The sequence below is a fragment of the Xenopus laevis genome, chromosome 7S (assembly GCF_017654675.1).
Source record: "Xenopus laevis strain J_2021 chromosome 7S, Xenopus_laevis_v10.1, whole genome shotgun sequence".
Classification (NCBI taxonomy): domain Eukaryota; kingdom Metazoa; phylum Chordata; class Amphibia; order Anura; family Pipidae; genus Xenopus; species Xenopus laevis.
Genome location: NC_054384.1, coordinates 27,470,229 through 27,485,432, shown reverse-complemented (window position 1 = coordinate 27,485,432; position 15,204 = coordinate 27,470,229). Strand labels below are relative to the sequence as shown.

At 37.4% G+C, this 15,204-nt stretch overlaps 1 protein-coding gene across 9 annotated transcripts in view; it reads left to right on the top strand.

The window, feature by feature from the left end:
- Nucleotides 1-15,204, top strand: part of LOC108697471 (protrudin) — a 65,990-nt gene that overhangs the window by 27,334 nt on the left and 23,452 nt on the right. For 3 of the 9 annotated variants that reach the window (XM_041571033.1, XM_041571035.1, XM_041571032.1), the window contains 4 exons: nt 1,269-1,310; nt 5,047-5,118; nt 6,557-6,577; nt 8,401-8,542. In XM_041571033.1, coding sequence (XP_041426967.1) covers nt 1,269-1,310; nt 5,047-5,118; nt 6,557-6,577; nt 8,401-8,542 — 277 coding nt within the window. The remainder of the gene's footprint in view (nt 1-1,268; nt 1,311-5,046; nt 5,119-6,556; nt 6,578-8,400; nt 8,543-15,204) is intronic. The other 6 variants (XM_041571036.1, XM_041571039.1, XM_041571037.1 and 3 more) reach the window with 3 other exon arrangements.

Sequence of the window (15,204 nt, the reverse complement as noted above, 5' to 3'; positions counted from 1 at the left end):
TCCCTTTAAATGTGTGCAAAGGACTGTACACTAGAATGAAAATCATGCTGTGAGGCGTATGTGGGTGGAAATCAACATTCACACTAGCTTTCACGTCGGCAAGGAAATGTCAGCAATTTTAGACATTTGGGAGTTACATAATTTACAGTTTGGCAAGGCATTGAGGGCAGCGTGTTGCATGCCTATGAATGCGGAGAACTTGAAAGATATGTTGGAGGGTGGAAAAAGGATCAGTAACATCAAAAAGTGTTTTTGTTTCATTTAAATTTTTAACTTTTGATCAAGCACCTATACATAAACCTCTAGAAAGCAAATGCTCTAAGTTTTACAGTATATATCTGTAGTCCTATAGAGAGCATAAATGGCATCTGACCCATGTTTATCGTCCTGTGCAAAAACCCATTGTATTCTATACAACTGAATTGTTATCTGCTGTGTATGAGCCTCATGGCATATTCAGCTTAAATGGCTTCTCCTTTGGCTACACAGCAGTTTTTTTTTGTAAACTATAACTGAGTTTATGAAGCTAACATACATATTTACCAGTGCCTGGTAATACCACATTATGTTTAAGTACATATAAAACACTATAATTTTTAGCAGTTGGTGGTCCTAATTGTGCCAGGCTGTAAATTAAAAACACTATTGCTGATTTAATTAGGCTGAGATATTGTATTTTTGTGATGATGATGGTGGTGGTTTCAGTATAGATCCGATATATATATATATATATATATATATATATATATATATATATATATATATATATATATATATATATATATATATATATATATATATATATATATATATATATATATATATATATATATATATATATATATAGAAAACTAGAGGGAATGGTGCACACAAAACCAAATAGCATCTGCCCGGGTGCAGGTGAGGAATAATCACATAATGCAAAAAATACACCGCACTCCAGGGGCTTGTGAAAATGCAAAAAGATGTGGTTTATTCGACGTTTCGGCTACCAAACCGGAGCCGTCATCAGCATTGCTCCTGATGACGGCTCCGGTTTGGTAGCCGAAACGTCGAATAAACCACATCTTTTTGCATTTTCACAAGCCCCTGGAGTGCGGTGTATTTTTTGCATTATATATATATATATATATATATATATAGTTTATATAGAATTTTCTGTCAAACCTTTCCGCTCATCTTTTTGCTCTATATCCCTTACCCCACTTTTGGCTCCTCTCTTGCTGCAGCATAACTAATTCCAGAACTTTTATTTCTGCCATTCCCAGAGCTTCACTTGCACTGCATCCCATGATCCCAGCCTTGCCATGGTGAGTTTGCCTTTCTCAACTCCCATTTTTTACCAGCGCAATCAATTTTTTTTTTGTTCAATGATCTGCTCTAACTGTTAATGGGCAAATGATGAAAAACAGATACAGGAGGATGGAGTAGATGACCTGCTTTCAAAGCAGTTGTTTAATTAGTCATAAACATAAGGAAACACTAAACTGTTAGTAAGGTTCCCAAAGTACTTGCACTCCTTCCTTGTTAGCCAGAGGTGGGTGCTTAGTCAGTCAAAGCATACAATCTTCAAAGTGGATCAGCACACCAAATTTTCAATCAAAGAAAGGTTTATTTCAACATCACTCGCGTGTCCAACGTTTCGGCCCACATTAGGGCCTTTATCAAGTGTGATCTTTGTTTCATTTATTTGGTCATGTGTTACCATGTTTTACATTGACTAAGCTATTGTCTAATGACTTCAGCACAACAGCTCCCTCTGTATTTGGTTGCTAATATGTTTTGCAAAATGTAGAGAGGATGCCTATGTTAAGAAAATCAGTGGGTCGCCTCCTGCTCCCTGACATGATTTTGCCATTAAACAGGCAAATAGTACAGGTATGTGATCTGTTATCCGGAAATCTGTTATCCAAAAAGCTTCGAACTACGGAATGGCTCACATAAACTCTATTTTATCCAAATAATGAATATTTGTTTTAAAAAATTTCCTTTTTCTCTGTAATAATAAAACAGTAACTTGAACTTGATCCAAACTAATATATAATTATGCCTTATTGGAAGCAAAACCAGCTTGCTGGGTTTATTTCATGTTTACATGATTTTTTAGTGGACTTAAAGTATGAAGATCCAAATTATTGAAAGATCCGTTAACCGCAAGACCCCAGGTCCCGAAGATTCTGGATAACAGATTCCATACCTGTATAATTCTGATGGTGGTTTTCTAACCTTAACCTTCGATTTTACTCTTATTTTCCTGACTTCCAATAGTTCCCTTTCCTTTTGTGCCACAACTAACAAAATCCAATCCATTCCTTCTGACTGCCTTTCAGACTCCCTAAGTCATCATCTTTTGCTTTTTGCATTTGTTTCTTGTTACAGTCATGCAAAACCGCCGTGTCTGCTTCTCATATGTCCAGCTGTCCTTTGTCTTTAACATGTCATGGAAAACCTGTTTCATTCCATTGCCCACTGGCTCCTTTCAACTTCTCTGTGCCAGTGTGTGGGGCATTTGGTGTAGCGATTTTTATGTTTGTCAACATTGTAGACTGCTTTCCATTGGTGCTTTGCTTTTTCAAAAACACCAGTGAGTTGTAGACACGGCCAACCAGTCTTGCTGCCCAGTAGGAGTCTAAAGCTGGCCACAGACGCAAAGATCCGATCGTACGAATCAATGTACGATCAGACTTCCCCATCTCCCGACCTGCCACTAACCATTCTGATCAAATAAAGTACAAAAAGAAACAGATCAGCCGATGTTCTGCCCCTGACAGCAATCGTACGAAAGTTATGTCCAACCAAAGCTAGTGACAGTCTCCCTCTGAAAATCGTACGATCGGCAATAAATGCAGAGATATTACCCGCAACCGACAGAAATCTTTTAACCTGTCTGATCTACCAAACGTCCGCTCTCCGCCGGACGAAAAATGTCGGGACTCTCCACACACGGTCAGAAAATCGTACGAATCCTCGATTCGTATGATCAGATCTTTGCATCTATGGCCAGCTTTAGACTGTGTGTATCTCAGGTTTCATGCAGCCTCTTCCATTAAGCCTTTCGGAGACATCAGCAGTCTTGCCTGGCCAATCAACATTGCCTGCTATTTTAAAATAATGGTACCAAAACCTTATTTTCTCAGAAATTAGCACTTAGCAAAGCTAATGAAACTTGGACACATTTGTATAGTGCCATACAAAAGGATATCAATGTAAATACAATTTGGGGTAAAAAATAAAATTGGCAAAAGAAGTGGAAAACTGTAAATGAAATGGTGGGTGACTACATGAAAGTAACACAAATATGACACTTATGGCTGTACACAAACACTGTGTTATTTTAAAACTGCCAAAGCATTGAGGTACTTGTAATTACATACCATACTATGTGTACAGGGAAAACATGCATGGGTCTCTTATTCAATTTAATGCAAGGTTGCTAGTAATTTTGCCCCTAGCAACCATATTGCTGACATTTCGAACTGGACAGATGCTGAATAAAAAGCAAAATACCTCAAAAACCTTACATAATAAAAAATTAAAACCAAATGCAAATTGTCTCAGTATATCACTCTCTGTATCATACCAAGTCAACTCAAATGTGAACAACCCCTTTTAGTCATCCCATTATGGTCATCTTTCCTAATTACAGGCAATGATAGGGTCACCCATTGAATTTCCCATCCAAGTCTTCTATGTAGTACAGTCAGTCGGATATATTTTTGTAATCCCTTGTGTAGTAACCTGTGACTGTAGGCCCTGCTCACCTTCCATTAATAACACGTAGCAGGTACTGTTTGTGGAGAGGCAAAACCAATGAAAACTAATGAAAGTATCAAATGTAAGTACTGTATGTCATAAAAAAAATCATTGAATGGCAAGTCAACTCAAAAAAAAAAAAAGCCTGTACAAAAGTTATTTGTAAGAACAATTGCTTTTGAAAGCAGCTAGTTTTTGTTCCCCACCAGGTCTGTTAATCAGCTGCCTTGTCTTATATTGTATCAATAGTCTGAGCCACCAGGACAGAGAATAGAAAGGGACAAGACAATTCAATAGTTGGGATGACCAAAAACAGAGAAAAATTTGCCAAATGCATTAAAATCTACATGGGCGACAATTTTTTTTTTTCCTATTTGAATATATGGGGTCTTTTTCTCTGTGAAACCTGGCGAAAAATTCATCACTGTTCAGTAGCAATACATCTACAAATAGCTTAAAAACCATAAAAAATGGCAATGAATGTATATTGAAAAGTTGCTTAAAATTATGTTTTCTTTTATTAGGTGAAAGAATTGGGGTTGACATAAGAGGTCATTTATCAACATTGGGCACATTTGCCCATGTGAAGTAACCTGTGGCAACCAATCAAATTGTTGCCTTCATTGTTCCATTGCCAGCTGTCTTTAAAAAGCGAAGCAATGATTGGTTGCTATGGGTAACTGCCCATGGGCAAATTTGCCCTGTTTCGATAAATGAGCCCTGTTACCTTTAAAACATTAATAAAACCCAATAGTATTGTTTTGCTTCCAGTAAGGACAAAGTATATCCTAGTTAGGATCATGTACAGCCCATTTTAAATTAACCTACTGGTATGGCACCTGTTATCCAGACACCTGTTATTTAGTATTCCCAAAAACCCTAAATAACATTTTCACCTTTGTGTGATGTTTAAATTCTTTTTTCTTTGAATTGCTTTTTCCTCTATAAAATTGCAATGCCTTGTAAACAATCTGAATTATCCATATTTGAATGTTTTTTCAAAACATATATTTTTATTAAATGTGATTTTGTTAATATTTTATGTTGTTACATGGATTAGAGAAAGACCACTAATGCAGAATATCCCAAATCGCAAGCATTCTTGATATTATTGCCCATAACTGCACCCCAACGTTAATAATTAAAATGTAAGCTAACGCTTTAAGTTGCAGAAGTACCCAGTACATATCTTTTAAAAGCTATTAGCTACCTGAAAATGTTTGCTGCTCTATTGTACTGTTGCTTAGCTTGAAATAAATATTCATATATATCCTTGTGTTATGTATGTAACAGGATCTTTCTCCCGGGAGTGTGGAAGAGGCAGAGGAGGCTGAACCAGATGAAGAATTTAAAGATGCAATAGAGGTGAGTCACGAGTGACATGAATCTGATGGGATGCTGATCTACTATTAAACAGTGACCTTATTAAATAACTACACAGCTTTATTAAATTACATTCTTATGGATTCAGTCATGTTTGCTCTTCCTCAAAGTGATTTGGAATCAGAATTCTTCTGCAGTTTGGGGTAGAGGGATTTCTATTTCATTAAACCTACTTGTAAAGTTGTCGGAGTATTTGCTAGAGCAGTTATCCCAACCAGTAGCTTGTGAGCAACATGTTGCTCTCCAACCCCTTGGATGTTGCTCCCAGTGGCCTCAAAGCAGGTGCTGATTTATGAATTCCAGGATTGGAGGCAAGTTTTGGTTGTATAAAAACCCAGTCCACTGCCAAACAGAGGCTAAATATAGGTTGACAATCCACAAAGGAGCTTAAAATGGCCAATCACAGCACTTAATTGGCACCTCAAGAACATTTTTCATGCAAGTGTTGCTCCCCAACTCCTTTTACTTCTGAATGTTGCTCACGGTTTCAAAAGGTTGGGATCCCTGTGCTAGAGTATTTAGTTTTCTCTTAAACAAAGAAATGGAAACTACATTGAAATGTCACTTTCCACTTTCAGTTTTTCACTCTTTGGGAAAAACAACCAAATACAATGTTATGCTTTTACATTTATTAAAGGGATATTCACATTGGCTGTTAAATTAGCACTATTGTCTGAATGCTGAAGCTCCCCTTAAATGTTTATGCTCTGTAGTGGAGAACACATTTTTTTCAACATTTTTGTTGAAATGTCTCGAAAGCTGGTGAAATTCATTTGTAAAATGAGTTTAATTATATAAAAAATCTTTGGCAAATTTCCTTTTTTTAATGTTGTAGTGGCTGCTGTCATAATTGTGGCAGGGCTGCTGTATTTCCATGCTATTATAGGGGGCTTGTTACGAAGGTGCAGTTGTTTGAACGTTGTGGATCTTTTTGTATACACTTACCTGAAACCCCTTGCCAGTGCTCCTATCAGCAGAAAAATGCACCAGCCAGGGGATTCTTCCAGTGAGCACCATAGAGCTATCACTTCCTTCTTCTTTCTTCATGCGGGTGCACCGTTTGCAGTAGTGCGAAAAGCCAAACTTTAAGTCGGCTATTTTGTTCTGCTGTGCATGTATCTGCCCCTGGAAATTTTGAAGAAAGAAGAAGGAAGCTGATCACTCAGTCGTGCTTGCTGGAACATGATCACTTGGGGGTGCCTAACTTTTGCACCCCCAAGTAAACTCAGCCTTTCCTTCTCCTTTAAATACTAAATCTCCTGAATTAGGAGTGAATTATTAGGATTTAACTTATGAGGGACAATGAATATGTGTTCCCTTTGTGCCATACCGATGCAGATTAAAATATGTGGCTCTTGGTGCAGAGCTTCATTATGTCTTCTTTATTCTGCTTTCTTTTCCCCATGCTGCTTAAAAAAAGGAACAACAGCTAATGACAATGGTGAGTGCAGGTTCAAGGGAACATAGGAATTTAGACTGACAGCAAGTGGATCCCAGCACAAACAGATTTGTGGAGTTCAGTTTGTGCCAGCTGAAATTTTCATGTTGCATGAACCAGAGACTGTGTAACCCCTAACGAAACACAATTTTTTTCCATTAATGACCAATTTTTTGTTCACCTGCTGCCTCATGGCCTTGGAACTTGCTACCTTCTTGAGGGGAAATATATTTTTTCATCTGCATATTTGTTTCTACTATGCAAGTGTCAACCATCACACTGGAAGTGGAAGTATAACTTGTAATACTTTATCTGCTATCAGCTTCAGTTAAACAGTCGTGTCAGTGGCCACATTTTGCTTTGGCATTAAAAAGCAGAATGCTCAACAATGCATGTTATTTCTTAGTATGAAAAGCCAGACAGAAATGTATATATTTAATTTAAATGCGAATTTTAGTGCTTCTGACAAATGGTCCTGTACCCATAAACATTTTGTAAAGTGCCCAATTAATGCAAGCTTCATTTAGGCTATGCGGTCTCATCCTTATTGAGATTTTACATATTGCTGTGTAATGGCAAAAACACTGGATGGCAGAATATGGTCACTAGGTTGGTAACTTGATTTTAGGCAGCGTTGTGTAGGCTTGCATGATGTTCTCCTGTGCATGAACTAGGGCCTTTCCTTTTACAGTCACTCAATGCTTTGAAGGTGTTTTATCCCAGAGATCAAATGGCCACCTTATATTCTGTTGATATACCCAGCCCCAGACGAGTGAAGATTGAAGTTGTATTTGCATAAACATCTGAAGGATCATTTACAATAGAGGAGCAAAGTGCAACCTGCAAACATCATATGCAAAGAGCTCTGTTTATTACCAACATAATTTACTGGCCCCTTTTTTTTTTGTCAAGTGCAGTTAGACCAAACTCTTGATCCTCCATTATGGAATGCAAAGGGTTTCATTTGCCTGTGAAATGTGACCCTGGTGGCACAAGCTGTGCATGCCACAATAAGTTCCCCTTTGGATACCACTTGCATGCGCTGAATTAAGAAGGTGCTCCTTTGTAAAGCTTCTAAATGCACAAAACCCAGTATATAGGTAAGCATTAAAATGTTCCCTTGGACACAGACCAGTAGGAGCTGTATGGACTGTAAGCACTATATATCCAAAAACAAGGGTCAGGCGGCGCATTCCCAACCAAAACAAATGTGAGGTGCAATACTTATGGGACTCCCCAACAGAGTCACCTAAGAAAAAGGTGAAGAATGCAGCCTCCCTTTTCTTTTTTGTATTTTTTCCCCTGATGACCCTTAACGGTCAAAATGTTTTTGTAAAAAATTATTTGATGGAATAAAATGGATTGGATTCTTCCTGGGTGTGCACTCTTCACCTTTTTTTATAAGCACTGTATAAACTGTGCCCTAATGATCACATATCATGTGCTCTCTATGGTTAGTAAACTAACAGGTGCTCTCTAGGACAAATTACCATCACAATTCCTTTGGTATTTATCTCCCTGTCACCCTTAGATCTGATGAAATTAAGACCCAACAATAAAAAGAACTGGCAATGTCTAGGGAACAGACCTTATGTTTTAACCTGGGGAGTTAGATTCCAACTGTTTACCTTAGCTAAGCAGAGTTCCATAAGAAACAGTTTGAGTTCTAAACAATTATACTACAAACTCATCAGGAATTTACAAGTGATACTGTAATGTCAAACCCATAAACTGACTTGTGAACTACAACCCTAATCAGTTTCCCACTGCCAGATTTATCTCTTGGATTTACCACTGGTTTTAAAGTTACAGTTACTTTTTCACAGGACGAGGATGATGTGTCCCAGTGCAGTGCTGAATATGATAGCCTCCAAGACAACGGTTTTCTCAGCAAGAATGAAGTCATTAAAAGCAAAGTGTCTAAACTCACCGAAAAGCTGCGGAAACGATATCCCACCAATAACTTGGGTATGTACCCTTCATGGTATGGTTATAATAGTCCTACCAAGTTAAAGCATCAGTAAAAATGATTTAATATATGGCAATGTCTTATGATCCCACTCATGCCGTATCACGTCTTAGGTATTATATGAAATATTACAGGCCTGTTGCCTTGATATGGTAATGGACTTCTTAGGTGACTAAGAACCCTATATTTAACAGTGGTTAATTATCCCCAATAGAGGCCTGGTTTTGTTATCCAGCCACTGTACTATAAAGTTATTGGACTAGGCCCCATGCCAAAAGAAAGAGAGGCATGGGTTCAGTTATCCGGAAGCCGGTTATACAGAAAGCTTTGAATTATGGGAAGGCAATCTCCTATAGACTCCATTTTAATCAAATAATTTTAATTATTAAAATACATTTTCTTTTTCTCTGTAATAATAAAACAATACTTGATGCCAGCTAAGATAAAATGAATAGTGATGAGCGAAATCTTTTACCAGGTTTCGCCTCAAAAAAGATGCCCATAGAGTCCAATGGGTGAAAAAAAATTTGGCACCCATAGACCTCAATGCATTTGGCGAATTTGTCACCATTTCACAAGTTTTCAGTGAAGCCCATCAGTAATAATTAATCCTTATTGGAGGAAAAACAATCCTGTTGGGTTTACTTAATGTTTAAATGATTTTTCTTTAAACTTAAAAAAGAGATACGGACACCAGAAATTAAACTCATAATATTTGCTTTGAAAGCAACTTATAATTTTGCCATGAAGTATTTGCACAATGCTTTTACATTACCTGTCTTTGTGCAGCAGCAGCCCATTACCATTAGAAATTGTACCTGGTAGGCTGAGATGGGACAGTCAGGTTAGCAAAACAGTCAGGTTTAGAAACTTCAACTAACAATTACTTACAAAAAACAAACCAACGATCAACGTGACTGATATGTAACTTTTAATATACATTCATTTTTTAAAAAGTCATTTTTTTAGTGTCAGTATCACTTTAAGGTATTGAGAGCCATACCTTATCTAGAGAACCCCATGTACCAAGCATTCTAGATAACAGGTCCCATACCTGTAGTGCCGCCTCACTCATTTGCATCATATAGTCACTTCACTGCATAGTTGTTAATAAAAAATAATTCCTCCTTGGGGTATTTCAAAGATCACAGTCAGTGATTTGATAACTTGCCCAAATAAAAATACCAAGTTCACTGTATAACCACAGCCTGCTTGAAGTATCCCAAATGGAGTAGATTTCACAAGTAAAAGTTCTAGATGCATGCTGCCAAGTTAGATGGATATCTACTGACATGGGTCATCCATTAAAGTGCATGAGATGAAAGCAACGCTGGTCTGTAATATGTGTAGAAACTGAGGTTTTTAATGTAGTTGTTTAGGAAATGACACATCTTAAACACTGCTGTCTATGCAAGTGTGATAGACTTGTACCAATTGTTAAGTATAACAGTATTGGAAACAAAGAGAAAGGAAGAGTAATAGAAGGAAAGACAGAAAAGAGAGGAGGGGAAGGGTAGATTATGAGTAAATGTTAGTTTACTTCTAGCACTGCCTTAGTAAAGCACTAACATTTTAGAACATGGGGACTATTCGGATCTGTCTTGAGAAACAACAGTAACTACACATTTATAAACTTGTCTGTACAGCACCTTATTTATGGATTCTTTCCAGTCCTCTACAGTAGAAGAGTTTGGCCTTTTCAGCCTTGCCCTGGCTAGATCAGACTATGCTATACTGTATGTGGTAGCAGTAAGTATAATCTGAAGATTATAGAATTGGGCCTGAGCTGCATATCAAAACTGAAAATACCTGAAGTAGACTTTAAATAATATTTGGACCTGTTTAAAGGTCAGCAGTTCGCCTTTAGGCTAAAGATCTCTTGCAGAGACATTAGAGACCTGCTTGTTCCCAGAAATGACTATCTGGCATAACATAGAGGCAGAAAAATGTACAATTGCACCACAAGGGGGCATGAGGTGAATAAAATATGTTTCCTTTTGGGATAAGCTTTTAAGCTGCAGTCCAAAACCTAAAGGTATGGTACAAAGATTGTTATTAAAGGAGTAGTTCCCCTTTAAGTATGTTATCAAATGGCTAATTCTAAGCTATTTTTCAACTGACCTCCATTTTCTATAGTTTTTTATTTATTTGCCTTCTTCTGACTCTTTCCAGCTTTTAAATGTTGGTCACTGATCCCATCTAAAAAAGAAATGCCCTAGCAACCAGATTGATGAAATTGAAGTCTGGAGAGCTACTCAATAAAAAGCTTAACACATAAAGCCAAAAAAAAATGAAAACCAAATACAAATTGTCTCAGAATATCGCTCTCTACATAATACAAGTCTGTGCCTCCGTTCTCCTATAAAACAACAATGTCCGAGCTTCTCTTAAGTTAATAATAGTGGCTTCCAGGACAGTAACTGAATTATATTAGCTTTACACCAACAAAAAGCAGTGACAAGGTTGTCCATTTTAACATGAAACATTGCTTATTAAGTAGACTAGGGGTTTTTTTTTAAGTCTGAATCTAAAAACTCTAAACATTTCAGTTTTTTTAACTGTAAAATCTGAATTTTTAGTGGGAAAAAAACCCTCAAATTTTTCTAAATATATTAAAATACTCCATCTCAGACCTGCTGAGGTTGTATATAAATCAATGGAAGAGGTCCCCATCCTATTTGGAAGTTTCTGTGGTCTGCACTGGAATGAACCCAAAGATCTGACTTTTTCAGGCAAAAATCTGAAAAAAATTCAGACTTTCAGGGAAAAGCCTGAAAAAAATTGAGCGATTTTCGATTCAGATTTTTGCTTGATTTTATCAAGTTTTTACCTGATCCGAAATTTTTATTTTTTAATAATAAATACGGTCCCATCGTGGATTTTAGTTTGATCTGACTATATTTATTTTAAATAAATTTGGATATTGATAAATAAGGCCCTAGATTTTGCATGGAGATGGGAGGTCTAAAAAGCAGTACAAAAAATTGTATCTTTGCAACACTTTATACACAGCTTTTTTTTGGAAAAAAGAACTGCAGGCTGGGCCTCACACTAACAATAGACAACTTGCCACCCTCCTTCTATTATTCATTTACAACTCCTGTCAGCCGCTGTTAAGGGATAGTAGGAGCAGTAGTTAAACAGCTTCATGACAGAGGGTTAACATCTCTACAATGGGTCTTGCTCGCTGACACCTTTTCAGTGTCATACCCCTCCTGTCAAATTAACATTTATAACCAACATTTATTTGCCCAAAGCCTTAAATAACATAAAACCATTGCAGGGCTTTGAGACATGGTGATGCACCCTCATGTATGTTGTCAGAGCACCAGAATATTCACATGTCTAGATTAGCTTGTAGTGAATGGAAGGGATGCACGAAATCCATTTTTTTTGTTTCAGTCAGATATCAAATCCAATCTTATTAAATATCAAATTCAATTAAAATGTTCACATTTGAGAAAAATAAAATTGCATTATGTGGGAAATGTTGCGTTCCCACTTTAAAGTCAACTGAGCTTCAGGATTCTTTTCAATTTTGGCTGAACTCCAGGGAACCCACAACCAAATCCTATAGTCAATGTATCCCTGGTGCCTAAAAGGCAAAAAGCAATAACTACAATCATTCCGCCACACACACACACAAGTTATAAAAAGCTATTGATGGTCCGGGCCCCCTTATAAGTTAAAAAAAAACTGTGGTGCTAGGGCCCCCTTAAAAGTTTTTTTTAAAAATGGTGGTCAGGGCCCCCCTAAAAGTTAAAAAAAAAAAAAGAATTGGTGACCAGGGCCCCCTATAAGTTAAAAAAAAAAACATTGTCACCAGGGCCCCTCTTACAAGTTAAAAAATTTTTTTCGCAACTTCAGGACTTCAATTTCGGCTGTTTTCGTGGCTTCAGGTCTTTTTCGGCTGTTCAGCTTTTCGGCACTTCTGCATTTCGGCTGTTCAAGGTTTTGGAAAGGGCCGCACGGCTTCGGCGCTGTCAGGGGGGCCCAGCTCTTTCGAAAGTGCAGCACTGCCGGACCCCCCCTTCAGGCCCGGGACACTTGTACTCCCTGTCCCCCCCAATGGCGGCCCTGCTCTGAATTATTCCTGCTAGAGCTCGTACATTTGTAGCTTTCCATTCAGCTAAACAAGTACTTGGGTAGTGATTTGTTCCTTTGCCAAACATAATTCCGCTTCAGAAAATACATGTACCGTAAACGTTGTATAGAAGCCCATAACGAGTTATAGCATAGTAATAAAGGGGGAAAATAGATCATGAACCAGACTCTTGTCTTTCCCATGTACAATGCGAAATAGAACTGACCAGGAGTGACCCAGACCCAGCAGTGACTTCACAGATGGATTGGAATATGCATAAACATTAATGGCTCAGGGGGTAGAGTCACTTGATGTCTGTTCAGGTTAGATACAAATTCTGTTTTAGTTCAGTCTGGACCCAGCCTCCTTTCACTTACAGGCCTGGGGTCAACTTGCTTATTTTTACAATAGTAGCTCTGTCATACTAATGCAGCAAGGATGTGTTCTGTATCTTCTATAATTAAAGCAAACCCCATCTTTGCTCTGTTTCTCTGCATCCAAAATCCTAATTGCTGGTGCCTGTGAGGCTTGAAACAGTCAGATTCCACACATTTTATCTCGTGATTTTTTATTTATTTCATAAATGTTAAGTTCAACAGTCATTGCAACAACAGCAGTTTCTTTCACCCTGGGATCTTAAATGTTTTTAAAATGATAACTTTTCCCAAGAAACTCTGTTTTCTTTTCATTTTCCTTGTACAACAGGAGTGAAATGTATCCTTTTCCTCCCTCAATGTTATACAAATTGGCTGGTTTTTTTTCCCTAACATCTTTTAAAATTATTTTCTGTTCTGTGCAAGACCTACCACAGAGCCAAATTAAAACATTGTTACGTTACACAGTCATTCAGTGTGCCACCTTTCAGTTCTGTCTGCACAATGATTTGAACCGCTCTGAATATATCCCTGTATCTGTGCATGTCAAATAAACAGCAATTTGCATACCTTATACTCAAGCAAGGGGCATTTTCTTCTTTCCTTACACTTTTCCAAGAGGGCGGTAAAAGTTTATTATATTTAAATAAATATGTGTTTTTTATTATTTCTGGCCCTAAACAAGAATATGAAGCCAGTTTCACTTTAGTATTTTCTTCCACTTTCAGTCCTGCACTGCACTCCACTGCAGAGGAGTGGATAAAACGAATTATCAGTCCATTGAGAAGTCTCTGATAATGAGATGATCAAAGTCTGCTGCTTACATAATGGAGAAATTTGTTTATTTAAAGGTAGATAGGTATGATATGGTAGATATGTTCTCAACAAATGCCCTATTAAAACATGGTAAGGTCAGTGAAAATAGCCCAGCTTACATATACAGGTATGGGACCTGTTATCTAGAATGTTTGGGACCTGGTGTTTTCGGGATAATGGATCTTTCCATAATTTGGATCTTCATACCTTAAGTCTTCTACAAATCCATGTAAACATTAAATAAACCCAATAAACTGGTTTTGTGATTAATTATATCTTAGTTGGGTTCAAGTGAAAGCTACTCTTTTATTATTCCAGAGAAAAAGAAAATTTCGATTATTTGCATAAAATTGAGTCTATGGGAAATGGCCAGTCCATAACTCAGAGCTTTCGGGATCACTGGTTTCCAGATAACGGATCCCATACCTGTACTAGTTGCATCCCAAATTCATTGCTCCATATCATAAATGTTGGAATACTATGTAACCACTGAAACAGTCTGTAGATTTGGTTGCATGACTCTGAATCTTCTGAGAGTAGACATAGGTAGATTGACATATAGGAGTCATTAATTGGGTTAAACTCCCGTTTCCTTAAATGAGCGCACTCATTTTGGGGTTGGTGAGGCAATAATATGGGACTGATTTATTATCCATCAAGCATCCAGTTGGTCTTTTTTTTTTTTTTTAATGGGGCAGAAGGAGGGATTACCAGGAACCCGAAGCTTGAAGTGATAATAAATGTGTCCCTAAGTGTATAGCAGTGGTTATGTGAATACTGTCTGTTTAATAAGGTGCTATACAGTTGTTGGCTTTTGAATTCCTTTTGGTTCACCTCATCATAACATTACTGATTGCTGTGATCAATTATGAGTCATAATTCATGGTTGATATTTTTCTTACATCTTAATTGAAGTGAATTATGTTATAAATTCCTAGGGGATTGAGAGATGTTGGAAGAAAATGCTTCATTTTAGAATAATTACACTTATACGCATTAATGGGACATTTTCTTGTCCTTAGCTGACACTTTCTTAATATACATGCAGAATAACACAACAAAACATGTGGTACTGACACATTGGGGGTCATTTATAAAAACTGGGCAAATGTGCACCTGGGCAGTAACCCATGGCAACCAATCAGATGATTGCTTTCACTGTTCAACCTGCAACTGGAAAAAAGCTAATCACTGATTGGTTGCTTAAAGTTACTGCTCAGGTGCAAATTTGCCCAGTGTTTTTAAATGAGCCTCACTAAACACCTTCCCTTGGGGCAAACAGAACGGTAACTACAATTAATACTTGTAACTGCAATAGAAATCTGATTGTGTGTCCAAACAGCTACATCATTTCTCTGGTCTCTTGTGGGAAAAAAATGGAACCTCC